The 11,633-nt window shown below is 50.3% G+C and overlaps 2 protein-coding genes across 4 annotated transcripts; both read right to left on the reverse strand.

Annotated features, from left to right (window-relative positions):
- Positions 1-250: 250 nt before the first annotated feature.
- pgap2 (post-GPI attachment to proteins 2) lies at positions 251-4,220 on the reverse strand. 2 transcript variants are annotated; one of them, XM_024799874.2, is made up of 6 exons: positions 3,807-4,220; positions 2,798-2,966; positions 2,320-2,569; positions 2,129-2,235; positions 789-897; positions 251-705 (listed from the first exon to the last, which is right to left on the reverse strand). In XM_024799874.2, the coding sequence occupies exons 2-6, from the start codon at positions 2,963-2,965 to the stop codon at positions 575-577; spliced, it is 765 nt and encodes a 254-aa protein (XP_024655642.1). In that variant the 5' UTR covers position 2,966; positions 3,807-4,220; the 3' UTR covers positions 251-574. The 2 variants fall into 2 exon arrangements, with proteins under 2 accessions (XP_024655642.1, XP_012776141.1); XM_012920687.4 differs by lacking the exon at positions 3,807-4,220 and adding an exon at positions 3,445-3,774.
- Positions 4,221-4,546: 326 nt separating this feature from the next.
- LOC101480791 (acyltransferase PGAP2) lies at positions 4,547-11,480 on the reverse strand. Of its 2 annotated transcripts, none has more exons than XM_014410766.4 (6): positions 11,166-11,480; positions 10,474-10,642; positions 9,585-9,828; positions 9,400-9,506; positions 9,097-9,205; positions 4,547-5,125 (listed from the first exon to the last, which is right to left on the reverse strand). In XM_014410766.4, the coding sequence occupies exons 2-6, from the start codon at positions 10,639-10,641 to the stop codon at positions 5,001-5,003; spliced, it is 753 nt and encodes a 250-aa protein (XP_014266252.2). In that variant the 5' UTR covers position 10,642; positions 11,166-11,480; the 3' UTR covers positions 4,547-5,000. The 2 variants fall into 2 exon arrangements, with proteins under 2 accessions (XP_014266252.2, XP_014266251.2); XM_014410765.4 differs by having other exon boundaries at positions 10,474-10,690; positions 11,166-11,469.
- Between the last annotated feature and the right edge of the window lie 153 nt (positions 11,481-11,633).

An 11,633-nucleotide genomic window follows, 5' to 3' on the forward strand; every position in this document is an offset into this window, starting at 1 on the left:
CCATGAACCTCCTCTGAGGACCTCCCCCTGCCCTGCAGCTCCGCCTCCATCCTCTGCACATGCTCAGACCGTCTCAGCCTCTGATTTCTGTCAAAACATTTTGTTCTTTACTCAAAGGTTCATTTTTATTTCTTTACATTTCCAACACTTTCTCCTTCAGCGTTTATTCATCGTCCACTTTTTAAAAGCTTTTCTTCTTTTTATAAACTAAACACGTCAGGTGACGAGGATGAAGAACACCACCATGAAATCATCATCATCACATTTATTTTGTCTCTGATGGTTTTCATCTGTGTGGAAATAAAACCATTAAAACCCTGATCAGCTGTTTCTGTAAACAAACAAGTGTGACATCATCACAGCGGGCTGATCATCAATGACATCATCAATACGCATCATTTCTGATGATTTAAAGACACAGGCGCACTAGAGAAACAACAAGAGAAGAAGAAGAACTCTGGTCCACGTCTCCATCACGCCGTCCGAAGGTCAGGGTGTCGTTGGAATGATGTCATCAGACTCCTCTCTCTTCGCTTGAGTTCAGAAATTGTAGAAACACCACGCCCCCTCCTGCTCAGTATCGTTTGTCCTCCGGCGGCGTGGCCACGGTCACCTCTTTGCTCCCAAAGTCCCAGAAGGCCGTCATGTGGAAGGCCATGTTGGAGAAGACCACCAGGTACTCGAAGGCGGCGAACAGGGAGTAGACTGGAGGAGAGACGGAGACGGCGTGAGACACGGAGACGGCGTGAGACACGGAGGGCAGCAGCACAGAGCAGAGCGGCACTTACTTCCTGCTTCACAGTATTTGTTGTGGCGTCTGAAGAAGTAGGCGGCGATCACAAAGCAGCTGATGTTGAACAGGAAGAGACGCAGCTTCCAGCGATATGATGTCACTTCCTGAGACGGACAGAGAGCAAAATCAACATCAGATTTATGGAAAACTACCAAAGAAATGAAAGACAAAGAGACAAACTGGCTCCATGTGACCAGAGGTGGACGTTACTGTCTGACACCAAACTGTCCTGCAGAGCCCTGAAGCTCCCGAGGAACCACAGAACCACCGCGAGAACCGAAGGAACCCACCAAGTATCCCAAACTCTCCCTGAGCACCAACAGGCTTTCAGAAAGACGCTACAAAGCCCTTCACGCACACAGAGGTCACCAGCACGGGCGACCAAAACAGAAGCAATGCTAGAAGGTTCTGCAGACCATAATAAGCCTTACAAGCACATCTCAGCAGGTTCACTAAAGTCGGGACTGGCTGCAGGAGGACTCACTCCTAGAACTGCCTCAGGTGCTGACAGGACCAACCCCAGATCTTCTAGGACTCCTGGAACAAAGAAGGCCTCCAAACCTGCACAGAACCTCAGAACGGAGGAAACACTCCTGAAAGAGCTCCACGCCCACAGCTGGCATGTGTTAGTGTTTCGAGAGCTACATCACGTTCTCACAGAGCCTACGGGCGTATCCTTAAATCCTCCTCGAAACAACAACAGGGATGCTCTGAGGTACATGTGGAGCCTCGCCAGCAGCACCAAAACCACCTCCTGAACCACCTGACCACCTCAAACAGAGACAGAACCTGATCCTTCGTCCTCAACGACGTCCACCAGAATCATGCGATCCTCCTCAGAAATTCACTTAACCACCATAATGACAAAGTACCAGAAGGACCTACTAGTAATCCAAAATCCTCCTCAAGGACTCAGAAGTGTTCGAGTCCTTCAATCATGCCTGGAAGAAACAAACCTGCCCCGGCGTCACCTGAACCCCAACAGGAACAACATGAACCACCGTCAGGATCTGAAATCCTCCACAGACGTGGACGAGGACGCGGTGGGGACCCTCATGATGCCTTCAAGTACCACAAGAACTCTTCAAAGACCTGAACAAACCCCCATAAACATTTACAGGACTCTGAACTCGCCGCGACCGACTGATCGAGCAGTTTGTCTACAGAAAGCTTTGAAGGCATTTTAAACTAATTCATTACGTTTCCCTCGAACAGCTGGTAAAGGAAACAAACACTGGGCCTGAGAAACCGCGCGGACTAAAGCTCCTCTGTTACGACTAAACGAGACAACGACTGAAGTTTGTGGTCGCACAGCACGCTGACAGGGCGGGTTACCTCTGGGTTCACGTAGTGTCTCTTGATGACGTACCACAGCCAGCACGTAGTGAGCATGTGCACCAGCGAGCTCCCTATGAACGTGATGAACCCGTACTTATGAACACCTGTGGAGACAAATGGCCGTCAGCACGTCTGAAGGGCTAACTCCTGATTGGAGGACCTGGGTCAGCTGACCGCGCCGTACTCACTGTAGGTTTCCGTGGACGACACGTACGTGAGCATCACCAGGCCGGTGTTCTCGGCGAGGCTGCAGAGGAGCGCCAGCCCGCTCAGCAGCAGCTCCCGCAGCCTGTTGGCGAAGCGGCTGCGGTAGAAGCTGAAGTAGGCGAAGGCCACCAGGTACCGCGGCGCCGAGTGGAGCCCGATGCAGCCGCGCCAGATGTAGCGCTCCGGCACACCGCTGATGGCAGAGCTGATGGACGGGAGGTAGTTGGACACCTGGAAGAAAAATGACTTCAGGTGAATCAGGTGGGCGGGTCCTGATGACACCTGAGGCTGCGGTGTGGCGTGGGAGCGTCATCACCGCACCGCCACCAGGTAATGCTCTACCCAGACGTTCAGCGCGAGCCTGAAAAGCCTGAAATGCACATTTTGACTCGTCAGCTGGCTGTGGTTTCAATAAATCAGCAGCTTCCTGCTGACGTGTCCTTCGCCATCAGCACTCACCTTACAGTGCGTGTACGTTGCGTCCTCGTAGTGGTACCAGAGGGAGATGAAGATGCAGGCAATGAAGCCGGTCACCGGCAGCAGAACCGTCCCCACGGCGAAGCTTTTGAAGGGCAGCCGGATGAGGAGCCGGTCCCGGTCCAGGCTGCTGTACGGCCCCTGGAGCATCCTGGGGGGGTGGAGCCATAAACAGGTAAACACACCAGGAGTTTTCCTGCTGTGGTGATGTCACCGAGGTTGAACATTTAAGAGCTATCTGTGGTTTCTGCTGTTTGTTCGCTGACACCTCAAACACACGAGCCTCTGAGGTTGTGGGGATAATCCACCAGCTGCTCTGGTTTAAACCAGGCAGCACAGGTCAGGTCATCGACACACGTAAATGTTCTCGCTGCACTTTGAGCTGTGTCTGTGCTGACGAGCGGGGGGTTAAAGGTCACCTGCACAGGTCGGTCACGGAGAACATTTTAATACTGTTTGTTGTTCTGCAGAGAAATTCACCCACAGCACAGAAACATTACGTAAAAAGCTCGGTCCCGTTACTCGTGTCTGCGCTCTGAACACGTCCCTGTTCACCTGTACAGGTGACGCAGTCCTCTGACGTGGCAGACGTGCGGCTGTGAGCAGGTAGGCCGGGTGACAAGACTCACCTTCACGGCTCCCCGGGCTCGCTCCTCCTCGCTGCCATCGAGCCCCCCGCCGGTGTCCTCAGCCCCGGAGCTAATCCTGTCAGCCCAGCTAACCGCAGCAGCTAGCAACGTTAGCCGACAACTTCCGTGACTGTGACGGAAGCGCCGCTCCACACCTGTAACAGCGTCCGTTTCCCGCCACACGGCTGCTGCTCTCACCCGTTTAATGTCACACGCACACTTTCTACGCTGTTTATAATACAGTTTACCGGTTATTTCACCGGAGGACACAGACACGCTCCGGTAACGACAACAAACTACTACTTCCGGTAACCACGTCCTTCAGAATAAAAGTCTTCCTGTCGCCTGCAGCTGTCACCCACCCAACGTCTCCGTCCAGTATAAGGATGACACCACCGTGGTTGGGCCCGTCTCTGATGGAGATGACACGGCGTACAGGGTGGAGGTAGAGAACATGTCCCACCGGCGCTCAGAAAGTAACCTGAAGCTGAACATCTGATAATGGACTTCAGGAGGCACAGACAGCTCCACCCCCTCTCACTGTAACTGAAGAACAGGTTGAATCTGTCTCCACCTTCAGGTTTCTCTGCTGATCTCACCTGGACCCACACACCATCACCCTGGTAAAGAAGGCCAGCAGCAGCTGCACCTCCTCCGTGTCCTGAGGAAGAAGAACCTGGACCAGGAGCTGCTGCTGACCTTCTCCCCTCCTCAGTGGAGAGCGTGCTCCTCCTGCCGGGTGTTGGTACTCAGGGGCCTTGACTGAGAACAGCAAGGCTGCACAGAGGGTCACCACCCAAAACATCACTGCTAACCCTGGAGGCCATTGCCAGCTCCTCCTGTGTCAGGTGAACCATCACAGGTGACCCCGCCCACCCCGCCTTTCTCTTGTCTGCCCTTGACTCTGCGTCTCTCTCCTGTTTGCAGTTTATTCCTGATGTCTTTAGTATTTATATTCTGTTTTTACTCCTGCACAGTGGCGTGGAGCTCTCATTAGTTTGTTGTACATGTACAATGACAATAAAGGGCTGTTCTATTCTATTCTATTGTATTCTATCAGAGTGTGTCAGTGGACAATAAAGATGAAGCGCAGCCATAAACCAACAGTTCAGCGTTTTGGTTTAATTAAGGAGCAGAACATGAATCTATCAGAGAAACAGAGACAGATGTTTAAAGCAGCGTGTGTCACAGTGACGGAGGAAAAACTCTGGAAACAGAAAAATTCAATAATATGTAAGAAACATTTAAGAAAAGGTTTTAAAAGCTGACGTAACAGGACAACGACTCCCAGCTATAACATTTGTAATATATAACAGTTAACAAACTTTGATTTTATTTTCAGTTGTAAGAAGGTTTTATTTGTTTTGCTGGAGCTCAGTCTTCTTCTTCTGGTGGAGCACTAACCGCACAGCAGCCGTATGATTGTTCAGATAACCGCATTAAAGACGCTCCAGCAGCTTGCAAACAGAAGATGGACGCAGCCTCACTGCACTGACACAGACTTTAAACCCAGGTGTTTAAAAGCAACGATAGAAGAAGAACTCTCTGGGCGGAGCTCAGTGTCGTATCAGCGGCGTGGCCACGATCAGCTCTTTGCTGCCAAAGTCCCAGAAAGCCGTAAAGTGGAAGGCGATGTTGGAGAAGACCATCAGGTACTCGATGAAGGCGAACAAGGTGTAGACTGGAGAGACAGAGCAGACAGGTCAGTGTATCCGAGTTACAGCAGCGATGAAGAATCAGTTTTCACACCGTCTCCGTGAGGCTTCCAGACGAAGGTCGCTCCGGTCTGCAGCGCTGCATCAAAGTGTAAGTCGTGGCACTTCCTGGTGACGTCCAAACTGTGCTCAGGCTGAGACTGCTGTCAATGAGAAGTTTGGGCCAGGCTGCACAACGCATCCGCGAGCAAACCAACGACTGAACCAACCAAACACCTGCTCGTCTGCAGCAGAGACCAGAGTCTGTCTCCATGGATACCAGCTGAAAGACTTGATGTCCAGATGGTTCTGGGTCTGATTCACGACCTCCCTCTGGTAGATGTTCAAAACACCTCCTCCAGGAGGCACCATGTGACCTCTCTAATGCTGGCCATGCACTGAGCGAGTTTTGGCCCATTTTGAGACGATTTTTCAGTCGTTTTGGGGATCGGCCGAGTTTCACTTCATCGTGTGGTATACGTGGGGTAACGAGAAGCGATTAACACCCCACGACCACCCGACCATCAGTCGTATGGTTCACCGCAGCCTCTCACACTGCTCACGCACAAACACAGAGATGGAAGTGAAAAGACGGAGCAGCGGTGCAGCCTGTGATCGGGACACAAGCGACGGAGGCACAACTTGTAGAGCTGTGGCTCATTCGAGCCTTTTCGATGTGGCCTCACAAAATGATCACGACCACAATGACCGTGGAAAGAATGGCCTGCTCATGTTTTTCATCAGCAATTTAGCAAAGCTAATGGTGGTGTGTGTGTCTGTGTGAGTGAGAGACAGAGAGGGACAGATTTTGTGTTATATGCTTCATGTTATGGACGCACAGTGTGACTCAGGTCGCATCAGAGCATCGTGACCTACGACCTTCTAACCCCTGCGAGTCAATCGTTTACTTTGAGCAGGAGCTGAATAACGCGACGCACAGTGTGCGCCCAGCTTAACTTGCGCCTGTGGAAGAGCAGTGACTCATCAGCCAGAGCTCGGGGTCACCGCTGAGTGTGAGGACGCAGACTGAATGTGACGGCTTCACTTTCACGCTCGGCTCTTTCTTCACCTAAACACAATAACATGTGGAGTCAGTTTCCCTTCACTTGTGAACAAACCCCCGAGATACTCCCCAAACCAGAACAGGCTCTCCCCCCATGGGCTCAGACTCTGATTATCGTTTCCACTGCTTCACAATCAAATCAAACTTCGGTTCACAGCCTGATAATCTGCAAACAAGCAGAGACGCTGAGATCGTCCAGTCCGTGGCTGTGCCTAGAAATTGTGTCCATAAGAATGATGAAAGTAAGAGGTGACAAACAGCAGCCCAGGCACACAACAACAACAAACTTTATTTATACAGCACATTTAAAAACCAGTGGTGCACCAAAGTGCTTAACATGCAAAAGAGTAGGATCAGTAACAGGGAGCAGGGCTCTAGAGTGCGACCAAATTTTCAGTGGTGCGACTAAAAAAAATATTTGGTTGCACCTGTGCGACCAACTGTTCAGGTAGCAAGAAAAAAAAATCTGACTGTCTGAGGCTAAGTTGAATCGAATCTGGACTTTGAAAACCGGAATCGAATGGATTATAGAAATCAGTGATGATACGCAGCCCTATGAGCAGCCTGGGCACGACAGACGTGGATGCAGCTGTGATAGGAAAAGAACTATTGCTAACTTTTCTGTTAAGGCCTGATGCTTCTGAAATTCATAGCCAGTGCTCTGACACGGTGTCATCAATCTTTGAATGCTGAAAAAGCACAGTGTATCCAGAAAACACATTATATTATATCAATTATTATAAAATTTGTGTGCGCCTAACTTTTGTGCCGGTACGCCTAACTTTAAAAAGTTAGGCGTACCGGCACAAAAGTTAGTCTAGAGCCCTGATGAGGATGAAGCTGTGGCAAAGTACCAACATGGTAGCAGGTTAAATGGCATTAAAAACACAGAAGCCACAGAAATGCATGTAAAAGCATAAAAGAACAATATGTGTAAAGGATAAAAAATTAAAATGATTAAAAGCAGTTAAGAATGGACCAAAGATAGAAATAAGAGTTAAACTAACTATCAAACAAGCATTACCTGGTAGAGAAGGCGAGGCTAAATAAGTGATGTTTAACCGCAGTTTGAAGGATTGACAGCGATGGGGGGGGGGGGGGGGGGGGGGGGCAAACGCTCGGTCACCTCTGGTCTTCAGCCGGGACCTCGGCAGCACCGAGAGTGGCTGGGAAGATGATCTTAGTGCTCTAGTGGGGGTGTAAGTAGCTCAGTGAGGCAGCTTGGTGCTGTATTGTTAATGATTCAGAAGGTGAGCAGCAGGATTTTGAATTGATTGCGATACTTAACGGGAAGCCAATGGAGGTCGGCAAGGGCTGATAGAGACACGCCGCCCACCACCCGTGAGGAGACGAGCAGCCGCGTTCTGAGTTTGCAGTCTATGGAGGAGAGTAGAGGTAAGACCGAAGTAAAGGGAGCTGCAATAATCCAACCGAGACGTCACAAAGCCGTGGATAAGCTTTCCAGGTCCCTGTGCAAGACATGATGTCTGGCCTTGTAATAAGACGCAATTCACAGAAGCAAGATTTGACAACAGAAGACACTTGTTGAATTTAAGAGCTTTCCAGAAACACCCCCAGGTCACCAACAGTGTCGGTGAGGAAACTATCCTTAATGCTAATGTCCAAGCCATATGAAAACCAGATCGAGGGTGTGGCCCCTGACGTGGGTTGGTTGGTTAACCCACTGGACAAGATTAAAAGAGTCTGTTAATGCAAGGAGGTCTTTGGCTAACGGATGGTCGTTACAGCAGATATTAAGGTTAAAATCACCAACAATAAGCACACAGTCATATTTAAAAATAACTGAACCAAGAAGGTCAGCAAATTCGTGAATAAAAGTCTTATTATATTTAGGTGGCCGGTAAACCACAACAAACAGAGAAGTTCACGTCATCTCCAGACGTTGAGCCTCGTAGCTGAGGTAGGAAGGAGAGGGTAGCTGTCGGACTTTGTATTTACATTTAGAGACCAAAGCCTCGGGGAGCTAAAAAAGACACAATCTGGGGGGAGAAGCTCCGAAAAGGGAAGCGACTCACCAGGGCGAATCCAGGTCTCCGTCAAAAAAAAGAGCACCAAGGCTCGTGGCAGAAAAAAGGTCTTGTTTACCAGCGACCTGATGTTGAAAAGAGCCATCCGTGTCCAGGGCGCAGCATCAGCAGCAGCGCGTCGCAGGGCTCTGAGGTCGCTGTGGTTGACACCACGTCTGTACGAGGCGATCCAGGTCCGAGCAGGGAGGCATGCCGCTGGAGGCGCTGGGTAAGCTTGCTGTGAGACGGAGCAAAGCCACCGGTGGCCAAGCAGGGAAAGAGCGTGGCAAGTCCCCAGAGACATATGGGTAAACTGTAGCCCGTGCTTCAAGGTAAGCCTTCATACGCACACGGAAGCCACTCCTTTACCACGTCTCCTGTATCGTTTCTTATACAGGATGAAAGGCAGGGAGGGCCAGTGGGGGAGTCTGGCTGTAGAGGGGCGGCATCGATCGAAGCGATGTGAAAAGGAGAATCGGAGGTCCAGGAGTGTTTGCCGGTCATGTGTTAATTATGCACAGAGTAATATGCTGAAATCCAAGATGGAGAGGGTAGAGAGCAAAGGGGCAGCGAGGGTGAGAGTCCAACACACACCAGGAATACGGAGCAAGCACTCGCTGCTGTTGTACCAGGAGCACGTATCAACTGTCCTGATACCCCATCATCCTGCTGATGCACCACCCACAGGACACCCGGAGGAACCCAGCAGAGGCCTCCTGTGATCCTAACAAACCCCAAACTAACACGCCGAGCAGCCCGGCCTGACACAGGCTGAGGACTGCGCTCCCTCTGGTCTCAAAGACCAGCACCGTCCTGCAGACAGAAGTCCCTCTGAACCCGGTTATAAACGTGACCGAGTCAGACTTACCTCCAGGTTCACAGCGGTCGTTGTGGCGTTTGTAGAGTAAGTAGGAAGCCAAACAACAGGCGGCGTTTAAAACGAAGAGACGCAGCTTCCGACGATAGGATACGTCCTCCTGAGAAGGACACAGCGTGGGATTAACAGCTCTGCAGATCGTTTACAATTAAATAATAAAAGGAGAGCGATGAACTTAAAGTGACGTTTGTAACGTTACTCCAACGTTCACAGATTTAATCGTCGTGTGACGGATGCACAGCTGCGTTATCTCTGTTCCTGGTGACACACAGGACCCGACGGCGGTCGAGTTACCTCTGCGCTCTCGAAGCTTCTCTTGATCACGTACCACAGCCGGCATGTAATGAGCATGTGCACCAGCGAGCTCCCTGTGAACACTCTGAACCCATTGTCATGGTAACCTGCGGAGACAGACAGTCATCAACGTTTCAGATTAGAGACGTCTGACGCTCACGGTCAGCCGACCGCCGCGTACTCACGGTGGTTTTCTTTGGACGACACGTATGTGAGCAGCAACAGGCCGGTGTTCTCGGCGAGGCTGCAGAGGAGCGCCAGCCCGCTCAGCAGCCGCTGCCGACCGCTAAAGCGCCCACGGTAGAAGCTGAAGTACGCGAAGGACATCAGGTACCGCGGCGCCGAGTGCAGCCCGATGCAGACACACCAAATGTAGCGCTCCGGCACGTGGGCGACGGAGGAGCTGATGGACGGGAGGTAGTTGGATACCTGGAAGAAGAAACTCTGAAAGTCACTCCGCCGTAAACGCCTCTCCTGCTACAGCACGCCGTTAAAAACAGGAAGTGCTGAACATTTAACACGCGTTTAAAGCCCAGATTTCCTTGACAGGCCCCGCCCCTCTCTAAGCCTGGTTCTGTCTGAGGTTTCTTCCTGTTAAAGGGAGTTTTTCCTTCCCACTGTCGCCAAAGTGCTGCTCACAGGGGGTCATACAGAATAGAATAGAATAGAATAGAATAGAATGCCTTCATTATCACTATACGGATGAGATTATGATTGCTGGGTTTCCTCGGTCTTCTTTGTCTTATTGTACGTCCTGATGATTTAAAGCGCTGCGGCGACTGCTGCTGTGATTGGGCGCCGTGCAAACTGACTTAACTGAAGGTCAAACATAAACGCTGCCGGTTAAAGAGACGACTAAAACCAAACACCACACTACGATTCAAAGGTGATACAAAGGTCATGACCCTCGCCAGGTGGAAGTGACATCATTTTGTCTGTTTCATGAAGAATTACAGACATTTAGAATGTTTTACTGCTTCTAATTTCAAAATAAAAGACACTTTGAGTGATCTTCTTTAACGTCTGTGCAGAGAAACGTGCTTCCTGCTGGCGTCTGCGTGCTTCCACATTTACCTTACAGTGTGCGTGCGTCGTGTCCTCGTAGTGGTAGATGAGGGAGACGATGATGCAGGCGATGAAGCCGGTCGCCGGCAGCAGAACCGTCACCACGGCGAAGATCTTGAAGGGCAGCCGGATGAGGAGCCGGCCCTGGTCCGGGTCGCCGTACGGCCCCTGGAGCATCCTGGAGACAGGAGAGCTTCAAGCCTGAGACAGGTGAGACTAACACCACCTGCAAAGGATGGAAACGAGCTCGTCTTTAGGATTCGTTTCTATTGCTCCAGAGTTTGTGGTTGTAATCCAAACATGTTTTAGTCTGTGACATTTTTAAAGCTGTGACACGCATTGATTACTTCCAACGAGGGATTTTTGCACTGCGGCGCTACAACATCAGTTAACTTCAAAAGATATTTCAGTGGTTTGGTGCCCTGTTTGTGTCCACAGGCAAATATCAGCCTGTGTTACTGAGGCGGGTATTAAAAATGAGAAGAATTTAAATGGAGTTTGGTGCAGTGTGTATACAGAACTGCAGAGAAGGTCACTGGCCTCACGAGCCGTCAGGAAGCCAGCATCAGTCTCTGCCACTGGTTCAGGTACCGTAAAACGTGACGTTTTTTAAACGGAGTCTGGTGTGCTGCATGAACGCTGATCCAAGCAGGCAGAGGACTTCAGTTTTAAACTTTGACAGAGTTCTGGGGCTGTCTTACCTGAACAGGTGCGGTCCTCTGACGTGGCTGACGGCAGCTGGGACCGGAAACGAGCTTTAAACCGGACAAAGAGTTTTCCAGCCTCACCTAAAGCTCCTCGCACCGTTTAACGTGTCACACACTTCATACGTGCTATTTAACTTAGTTTAATGATTAATCTAACCGGAAGTGGCAGGGCTCCTTTGCTGACAACATTAATAACTTCCGTTGATTACATCTTTCAAAATAAAAGTCTTTAACCTAAAGCGTGTAAAAACAGTGGCAGGTTTTTAAATCTTTATTAAACAAAGCAGTGAGATGACGTCACTGCGTCACATGCGTCAGCACTGATGGGAACAGCTGGTCGCTCACTGCTACAGGTGTCTAGTATGTGACGTCATTTGACCACGATGCATTCACATTTTTATTACACGTTTTGTAAATTCACGTGTGTGTGTGTGTGTGTGTGTGTGTGGTTCCTGCCTCTGC

The sequence above is a fragment of the Maylandia zebra genome, linkage group LG10, assembly GCF_041146795.1.
Source record: "Maylandia zebra isolate NMK-2024a linkage group LG10, Mzebra_GT3a, whole genome shotgun sequence".
Lineage (NCBI taxonomy): Eukaryota > Metazoa > Chordata > Actinopteri > Cichliformes > Cichlidae > Maylandia > Maylandia zebra.